This window comes from Sycon ciliatum, chromosome 2 (assembly GCF_964019385.1).
Source record: "Sycon ciliatum chromosome 2, ocSycCili1.1, whole genome shotgun sequence".
Classification (NCBI taxonomy): domain Eukaryota; kingdom Metazoa; phylum Porifera; class Calcarea; order Leucosolenida; family Sycettidae; genus Sycon; species Sycon ciliatum.
The window spans coordinates 4,881,939-4,891,315 of record NC_088644.1 but is presented as its reverse complement, the minus strand read 5'-3'; the positions used below and the strand labels follow the sequence as shown (position 1 = coordinate 4,891,315).

The 9,377-nt window shown below is 46.0% G+C and overlaps 1 protein-coding gene across 1 annotated transcript; it reads right to left on the bottom strand.

Moving 5' to 3' along the window:
- Positions 1-9,056, bottom strand: LOC135810714 (transforming growth factor beta-1-induced transcript 1 protein-like). Its single transcript, XM_065324194.1, has 6 exons — positions 8,790-9,056; positions 5,801-5,891; positions 3,716-3,889; positions 3,250-3,483; positions 1,775-1,874; positions 1-480 (listed from the first exon to the last, which is right to left on the bottom strand). The coding sequence occupies exons 2-6, from the start codon at positions 5,855-5,857 to the stop codon at positions 452-454; spliced, it is 594 nt and encodes a 197-aa protein (XP_065180266.1). The 5' UTR covers positions 5,858-5,891; positions 8,790-9,056; the 3' UTR covers positions 1-451.
- Positions 9,057-9,377: the final 321 nt, after the last annotated feature.

The following is a 9,377-nucleotide window of genomic DNA, read 5'->3' as shown; positions in this document are numbered from 1 at the left end:
TATTCGGGAAATTTGGTATTTTTTTATCTAGTGATTTGTTTTGGCTAGACGACACTAAGCGGCAAAATGAGTGCAATCTAATCGACCCCAAACTGGCTGATATACAGAAGTTGGAAAACAGAACAAAGTGGGCATTCCGTTGTTTTGGGAAACGAGAAAATTGAGCCGAGTTTCACACTGACAGCGTGCAATTGACCTCCGACCAACTACTTTTTTAAGAGTAATGGTACAAGTATACCTATAAAGTCTCTAAATAATTGTAGGAAAATATGGAATTTCTTTAAATTAAAGTGAGCCAACGATTGGGCAGGAGTGCTAGTGCTAGTGAAGGGGTTTGCAGTATAATTATTGTCCAACAATGACACAGCATTTGGGCAGCAGTGAAAGCAACGGTCATCAGCAGGGAGTATTGCTTGCCTGGGTTTCAGCGCGGCACTCTACACTGGCCAGTTCACTCTGCATCCGGTTGGGCGTAGATATCTGTTAGAAAGAGACAATGAGCACAGCCATGTAACTTATATCGTAGCTGGCAGTGTGTTCGTCGTCATGGTAGACAGAGCTACAGCAGTCTACGAAGGAACACTCTACAATTCCCCGAAAAGTGGTACCTTTCAGGCGCGTGCTCGGCGATGGGCACGGGGGGGGGGGGGGGGGGGCCACGTGGACCCCCCAAAAATTTTCAATCTGGGTAATTGCAATTGTAATGTATGCAAATATGCTCTAAAATTCAAGAAAGGTTGCAAACAAATTGCAGAAAATTGCCGGGGGGGGCTCCCCTCGGCTCCCGTGCACCCCCCTAGTTGGGGGGCCGAGCACGCCCCTGCCTTTACAGCTCATTCATCTAAAAATAGTCCCCCTGGCTTTTGCAGCCCAATACTTGGCTCAAAAACTATGTTAAAGACAAAAATATGGGTTTTGGTCCTGGGTCTTTGGGGTAGGGCTGAAACGAACAAAATTTCTCGCTAATCGAATATTCTTGACGCCATAACAAATGAACAAATATTCTTATTCAAGGTAGGTAAGAGCGGTTGCATGCAGCGGCTTGCAAAGAAAGCAAATGTTGCTTCTGCTGGGTATTGTGTGGTGATCTGCAATGCCACTACACCCTGCATTGCACTCTTAGGCTGTGTTTACATGAGGCTTTTCAATCCTGGGCGAGTTTCAACCTGCCATGAGCACAGATTGACTGGAGCGTGTACATGACGCATTGCACTTGACCCTGGTTGAAATCGAGAAATCGTAGGTTTGCACAGCACACTCACATTTCACACGAAAGCAGTGATGTGACCATACAGGACTCTAAAAGTGGACCTTTGTCGACATATCAGTAATTGACCCGGGTCAACTCTCTCCATGGAAACACCCACCTATTTTTTTTTCCAGCGTACACACTTTCAACCCGGGTTGACCCGAGTTGACAATTCCCATGTAAACATAGCCTTATAAGTCCCTGGGGCACTTTCCTGGGACCACTGATCTGATGATGAGTTGTCCCAGTGGTTGTGAGACTTATCCACTCACCCCACCGTTAGGCGCTGCATCTGCCGCTAGGGTTTATCGGGTGTTAGCGGCCGTCGTGAGTTCCCGTCGGGAACGGACACGATAATTTACTTTTTTCTTTCTTTCTTTTTTTACTGATCAGAGTACTAGTATTTAGCTACATTGGAACACGATTGAAATGCCGAAGGGATTTGTAACGGTTCTCCTCTGACAATGCAAAACATCACAGAGTGTGTCTAAATCAGGCGAGCAGCAGCAATGGCAGCAAACTCACCATCCGGCTGATCTGGTCGGTCGCCATGTTTGTGCTGCGCGCAATAGGGCAGGTCGTTTACAACAAAGAATCGACCATCAGCAAACTGCTCTCCGCATTTCTGCATGAGCACCAAGCACAGAGTGAGAACGCAGCAAGACACGACGTGTAAGTGCCCGCACTACATCAGGAGAGAACTCGTGTAAATGTAAACTACATTCAGAAGTCACAGTACATGTCAAAGTGTACATTATTAGTATACATGATATACATAACGTTACTGGCAAACTACTGAAGAACACATAGCGGCATGCGATCTACAATATGAATGACTGTAACGATCTGTGAAATAGCACAAGTTCAGGTCAGATTGTAGTCACGATCTTAGATAGATTGTAACATGAGCGGCCGGCGAATATTCAAGTTTAGTGTTTCACCACTGCCATCTCGACAAAAAGGCTGGTAAACGTACATATCATGGGTGTTGAGCACTGCTTGGCCGGCACAGATGTACTCGCTGGTACTTAACTTGTATTAGACACGATTTATAGAAATGCGGTGTGCATGCATGCTCTCCAAACGGAAGGGCATCCCACCCATTGTACACCTGCAGCAGGTCCCATCACCACATCTGCGCAATACGGTGTATGCAAACGAAGGGCATACCGCCCATTGTACACATGCAGCAGGTCCCATCACCACATCTGCGCAGTACGGTGTACACCCTGCATGCTCTGCAGTCGATGTTTTGTTACATTCTCAGCACATTCTGCTGATACTGTTGCCAGTGCAAGCTGAAGTGCAGCACTTCAAAGTGGCACCTTTTTCTTTGGAGCATAGTCAAAAATTCGTTCACTGGCCACAGATCGAAATGAACTTACTACAGTCCATTTCAAAACTATAGGCGCATACCTAGGCAAAAACCGTTATGCCAGCATCTATACCACATAAAATATGTGATCACTTTGTGCATAATTTTTTCCAAATTGGGCATCTGTTATCCAATCGTTTAGAAACTATATGAGAGTAATTGCGGAGCGGACCTGAGCAATATTCCGAAAACTATTCTTAAAAAGTTCCAGCCAAATTTGAAATATTTCAAAAACCCTACGCGTCTATAGTTTTGAAATGGACTGTAACTCTGCTGCCACCATATGAAGGGCTCTAATTCAAAACGAGATAAATCCATTGTGTGGAAAATTCAGCATTTTTTTCATTTTTTCTTTTTGGTCTGCACTGCAGCATCAGTGACTTGTATCCGATTTTGCAGAAAAAACACCTTCAGGCATCATATTGACTGGGATGTGTCACGTTTTGACCCGTAAAACCGACACACAGACGTCCGTGGGGTGAAAACGGATTATTTCGAGACAAAAACGCACGAAAGCTCCAGTTCGGTCTTTATCGCGTTGTGAATTGGAGCCCTTCATGTACACCTTTGATCCAGGTTTTCATGTACTCCCGAGTCGACAAGGAAAAAAGACAGTCGCACTTACGTTACACACAAAACATCCGGGATGCCATTTCTTCTCTAGTGCCGTAACTGTCTTATCGGGAATTGGCTTCTCACACTTGCTGCACTTTGGCTTGAACAGCTCGTAGAAGTCCGGCTTGCAGTATGGCATACCATCCTTCTCTAGGAAGCCTTCGCCCGGCTCGAAGAGTTTCTTGCACTCTGTACAGACAAAGTGCGCGGGCATCCATGTCTTCCCAAGCGCGGTGGTCACATCCTGAAGCAAGGCGGGCACAACAAGTAAGGACGTGAGCGCAACACGAAACATAAATGTACAAACAAACGATTGGGATGAAGAGCAGTGGAGTGTTGACATTCCCCGGGTTAAACTCGAATACTGATAATATTAAAGAATGCTTAGCATGGCAAAAAGAAAATGCCGTGCAGAAGACATGACAGAATTCTGTTTCATGTTACTCTAGAGCATCTTGCCCGGCAATGCAGCTCACCCCAATGATGCCTTCTCCACAGCAGCCACACTTGGGAGCACACTTCTTCTGGAAACAGTCACGACAGTAACCAGCATCCTCATGCTCAAAGAACGACTTTCCATTTAATGATTCTTCGCAGACACAGCACACAAAATGATCGACATGCCAGCTATGGCCCATAGCCTTGATGTACTGGAGAAAAATACACGCATCACGGCACACAGTCACATGTACACAGTCACATGCACGCGCACACACACCAAGTATCATGTATTGGCCCGCCGCAAGAGAAGCACACAAATCTGCAAATGCACTGGATGTGCACCCACAGATTTTTCTCTTATAGCAATGATAGAGAATCTGAATCTGAATGAAACAGATCAAGACTTACGCAAGATTACTGTCTAATCCACACAACTGGCGAAGCCATGTGAATCGCCCCCCCCCCCCCTCCCAATGTACACCTGGTCTACACCACACAGAGCACATCGGAATAGGACGGCCAAGACAGTTACCTATGCACACTATACACTTGCAGGGGTAACCAGTATAGGCAGACCCTAGATGCACTGGTATCTTGAAGTGAAATTGGAGTTACTTTTCCAACCAGCCTCGGCAACTGAGAACTGGGAACCCAGGGCCAACAGACATACCAACAACCTCAGCCATGAAAGCTATACAGTCAGACCTCGCTTAACCCCACACATCCGTTTTCCACAAAAATATCCGGATAGGCGAGGGAACTGGATAACCGAACACCGGTTATGTTGGATGCATCACGAATGCTGTAAATCTGTAGCCGGCTATTTTCTTCCGGATGGCGAGGGATCCGGATAAAAGAGGACTGGATAAGCAAGGTCTGACTGTACTAGTAACGAGTACTAACGACTAGCCCTTGGCGGATTATGCCGGCATAATATTTGGCATAATTTTGGGATTTCGTCAAAAAATTATGCTCCGGCATAATACAGGTCCTCCCTCGTTAGTAGATAATCTCTGGGCCATCGAAGAAGTTATCTTATAACGAGACTTATCTTGTAGCAGGACTTGCAGCTAAAGGTGAAATAGGCACTACTTCGTACTTACCGGGGCTACCCTCGATACAACATAAATTATCGATGCTTCAACTCGTTATAAGATAATTGAAAATCTCCAAGTTACTCCAACATAACTCTTCCTTGGATGCAAAGGATCGTCCATATTCACGAATACATAGACATAATACGTTTCCTCTTTCTGCTTTATCCAACGTGTTTTGGCCTTGGTCCTGCATGGTCAATATTATCTTATACTGAGGGTTTGGCACTCCAGGGACCTGGTCAAAGGGTCGTTATAACGGATTTTATGTACTAACGGATTATGTTGTAACCGGACCTGTAAACAGTTGTATAGACCACGTTTTGCCAGGGGATTTCAGCTTTCTATTTACTAACGGGGTTTATGTAGTAACCGGACTCGTTATAATGAGGGAGGACCTGTATACGGATTCCAACGTGCAAGGTCGGCATAATCTTTCGGTTTAGACAAAAATTATGCTTAGGGGCATAATACAGCTTTGTCAGAAAGCCTGCAGATGCTTTTTTTTTTTAATACCCCAGTTACGACTCCTTGTCATAACCCTTGGCGGATTATTGGCATAATCTTGGGATTTCGTCAAAAAATTATGCTCCGGCATAATATACGGATTCCAACGTGTAAGGTCGGCATAATCTTTCGGTTTAGACAAAACTTATGCTTAGAGCATGGCCATGTGTGTATGCGTGGTTTCTCAATCCTCTATGTACAGCATGAATACATAGTGGAACTGAGCATAATTCAGCATATTTATTGGCATAATTGTGGCATAATTTGACGATTGGCCGAGCATAGTCCGCCAATGGCTACTAACGACACACTGGATTGTGCAGCCGAAACTAGTCCAACTTCCAAATGCACACACACACACACACACACACACACACACGCGCACACGCGCACACACACACACACACACAAGTACGTGCACGCATGCGCAAGAGCATGTAATTGTTGTTCAGCTCCTTACCAAGACTGAGACAGACAGAGAGAGATAGGAGCAAAGCCCGCAACAGATATGTTTCTTACGTCTTTGGTGCATTCTTCATGGCATTTGTAGCAACTAACGGGGCCCTCATCAGACATGTTGTTTTTTTGGAGGATAGAAAAAATAGAGACACTGTGCAAAAAGCATAATAAAAGACAGACTGGTTCAGTGGTCAACATTGTTTCTGCTACTCGTGACCCCAACTTGAGTAGTTCTTGCAGCATACTTGCAATACACATCCGTGAATGGAGAGAGGCTGAGAGGGAGAGAGCGGGATGGTTGCCAACGATTATAGTGATCATGAAAATACCCAAAGAAAGCCTGTCACCCTTGTGGCCGGCCAGGAAAGTAGTGCGAGCAAGTAGCCTTAAAGGGGAAGTTAAGGCAAAAATTAAAATTTCACCTGTTGTAGTCTTCGGGGTGCTGAGTCGAATGGTCTTGGTCCGAGAAAGCTGAGACGCTCCCTTCCTACTTGAATCCCAATCGAACTCGCGCACTTCCACCAAAACTGAGTGACTGCGCCCTACTAGATGGGGATTTGTATGCAAAATGTCACTAAAAGCACCATTTCGTTCTTATAAAAGCACGGATGACCGCGATTGGCCCATATGTTGTAGTCTTTTGGACGCTGAGTCGACTGGTTTTGGTCCGAAAAGGCTGCGATGCAGCGTTCCTCCTTTATTCCCAATCGAACATGGTTGAACAAGCGGTCACGTGCTCCTGCGTACACCAGTCACCTGGTCACCGTGCCTGCAGGGTACAACTTACTAGCCTGTTTGACCTTTTTTGGGTGCAGTCCTGTCACTCGAGTTGAACTCGAGGTGAACCTTGGTGTGAAAGTTGTCGCCTGCTGGCGTGGTGACCAGGTGATTTGGGCACCCAGGAGCACGTGACCACTTGTTCAACCATGTTCGATTGGGAATAATGGAGGAACGCTGCATCGCAGCCTTTTCGGACCAAAACCAGTCGACTCAGCGTCCAAAAGAGTACAACATATGCGCCAATCGCGGTCATCCGTGCTTTTATAAGAACAAAATGGCGCTTTTAGTGACATTTTGCATACAAATCCCCATCTAGTAGGGCGCAGTCACCCGGTTTCGGTGGAAGTACGAGAGTTCGATTGGGATTCAAGTAGGAAGGGAGCGTCTCAGCTTTCTTGGACCAAGACCATTCGACTCAGCACCCCGAAGACTACAACTGGTGAAATTTTAATTTTTGCCTTAACTTCCCCTTTAACTTTAAAGTGCAGTCTTGGAGACGTACTGAAAACAGTGCTGGGAGAGGTGACACTGCACCGACTTGGTGGTATCTGCCTAATGACAATACCGTAAAAGTCCGTAAATAAGTACCTGCTTGAAAGAAATACCCCCTTCATTCTTTTGGCTCTGTCTGTTGAAGTCAAGTCAAGCTTGATAAACATACTGCCCGAAATAAGTACCGGTACGGTGCGCATATGCAGCACGTAGCATGTACATCAACGTGAAAATGACTTCTCCACTACACACAAGTCAGGTCCGAAAGTTAGTTCACGCCCGAAAGTCAGTACCCGCCCGAAAGTTAGTACGGGTGTGGTCACTAAATTCGAAAGTAAATACGTACTTATTTACGGACTTTTATGGTAGTGAAAAGGGTACTTGGTTTGAACAGAAAATCGTCAAGGGTGCATAACCCCTATGAGTGTACAACTGCCTGTACAACCTTTATCCAGTGCTGCGACGGCAGAACTTTACATCACGTGACATTGTTCAACAGATTGTGTTCGCAAATAGTTCAATGCGACTGGCCATGGCATAGAGTTGAAACAAAAGAAGGGGTGTGCACAATCCTGTATCTATCATGTACAGGGTGCAAGTAATGCGTATGGGCTTGTGACGTGATGCGAAGTTCTGCCATCGCAGTCCCAATAGCTGGAGTTGCACACTCTGTGGGTTGTGTGCTCTTGGTAATAGTGAGGTTCTGCTCTACGTTACGGGAACGCGACGCGAAGAATCCCGGGAACTCTCTTCGCGTTCCCGTAATGTAAAGAAAGTCTGTTCTGCTCTACGTCACGTAGAGAAATCATGTGGAATGTGTACTGGGAATTTCCCCTTCCATATTTAGCAGTTTTCTGCCTGCATTTGATCGATGCCCAGCAGATCTGTGCGCATTTTCTGTGTTTGCCACAACGTAGAGAACCTCATATACGCGTAGAAATCTGGTCCCAAAACACGCGCAGCCGTAGACTCTAACCCAGACACCTGCTCTCTACGTGATTTCTCTACGTTTCACGTATAGCAGAACCTCTCTACTACTGGTAGTGAGTGACCGAGGGCCGGGAAAGGCGCGCCGTCAGCACAGATTCGGTGGATGCTGCCAGAGCAGTCGATGCTGAATGGAACCGTGGCCACTTGAGAAATACTGTACTAGTAACCTGCCAAGCCAGATATGGACTGTGCTTGTGTACATGGCATTCAACATGTAGTCAGTGTGCCGGTATACTGCAGTACAGCTGTACCATGATCCATGTCTATGTGTACAAGCTAGACTATAGTGTGAAGTAGACTTTTACCAAAGATGTTCTCCTTCTCAATCTCCACCCTTCCCGTGCACGGACCACATACACCACGTAGAGCTTCCAAATCCAGGGGCATCGTTTCGGATACTATTCCCGTCTCGCCTCCGAAGATGCTACTACTCATCTCGTGTACAACTCACTGGTGCATCATATGCCGCAGTGCACGAGCAGCGTGTGTAGGACAACTGGAAGTCTGGAGCTAAAAAAAGTCTGGAAGGCAACAATTCAACTGGACCGTACTACTACAGCTGCAATGCACCATTCTGTATGTCTAGGATGCAACACGGTGATGGAATGCCCGAATGGGTTGGCCAATTGGGCAACATGAATGAGATCGAGCAACAAACGCGGTCGCATAGAAAGTCCATGCAGGTTATCAACGAAAAGCACTCCTCGTTTCCGTGCATCTACAGCTTTTCTTGGCAAACGGCCCCAGTCTACAATATTTTGAACAGTCACACAAGTAAGTAACTTACCAATGGATGAGAATCAGAGAAGTCGAGGCTACTCTCAACAAGATTTCTAGAAAGATTCTGATAGAATACGAAACAGATGCCAGTTCCCGTCTGAGAATAGAGCTTCCGTTGTAAGAAAGAAAAGCTTGTTGAAACCGGACTTTGTCGCAGGAGGAAGAAAAGCCACTAAACACGCGACCACCACTTCTAAAGTGATCTACTACTACCAAGAAACTGTCTCCGGGACTGTCACTGAATACACGTCCTGTACATGATATGAAAGCCAGCCAATCTTAGAGAGGTTCTGCAAAACGAAAATGTGTACGAACTTTCGCTCTACGTCACGAAGTGAGAAACTTCGCACGAACTTTCGCAACTTTGGACGCGAAACTTGCAGGGAACGCGAAATGAACTTTCGTAGGAAGTAACTTAGTTTCGTGAGATTGGGTCATGTCGTACGTGCACTTGGCGCGTGCAAACTACGAAAATGTGCAGAACACAAAGTTCGTGCGAAAATTCGTACACATTTTCGCAAGGCCTGTCGCGAAACTTCGTTCGAATTTTCGTTGTGCAGAACCTCTCTCTTGTCTCCGTCTTATCTTGACTTGA

What these genes read in the sequence shown, in the direction of transcription:
- LOC135810714 (XM_065324194.1), bottom strand. Translation starts at nt 5,857, where the DNA reads ATGTCTGATGAGGGCCCCGTTAGTTGCTACAAATGCCATGAAGAATGC. An exon ending in ATGAAGAATGCACCAAAGAC is followed by an intron (nt 3,890 to 5,800) that starts GTAAGAAACATA and finishes ATTTTTCTCCAG; the next exon opens with TACATCAAGGCTATGGGCCA. An exon ending in CCGGATGTTTTGTGTGTAAC is followed by an intron (nt 1,875 to 3,249) that starts GTAAGTGCGACT and finishes GTGCTCATGCAG; the next exon opens with AAATGCGGAGAGCAGTTTGC.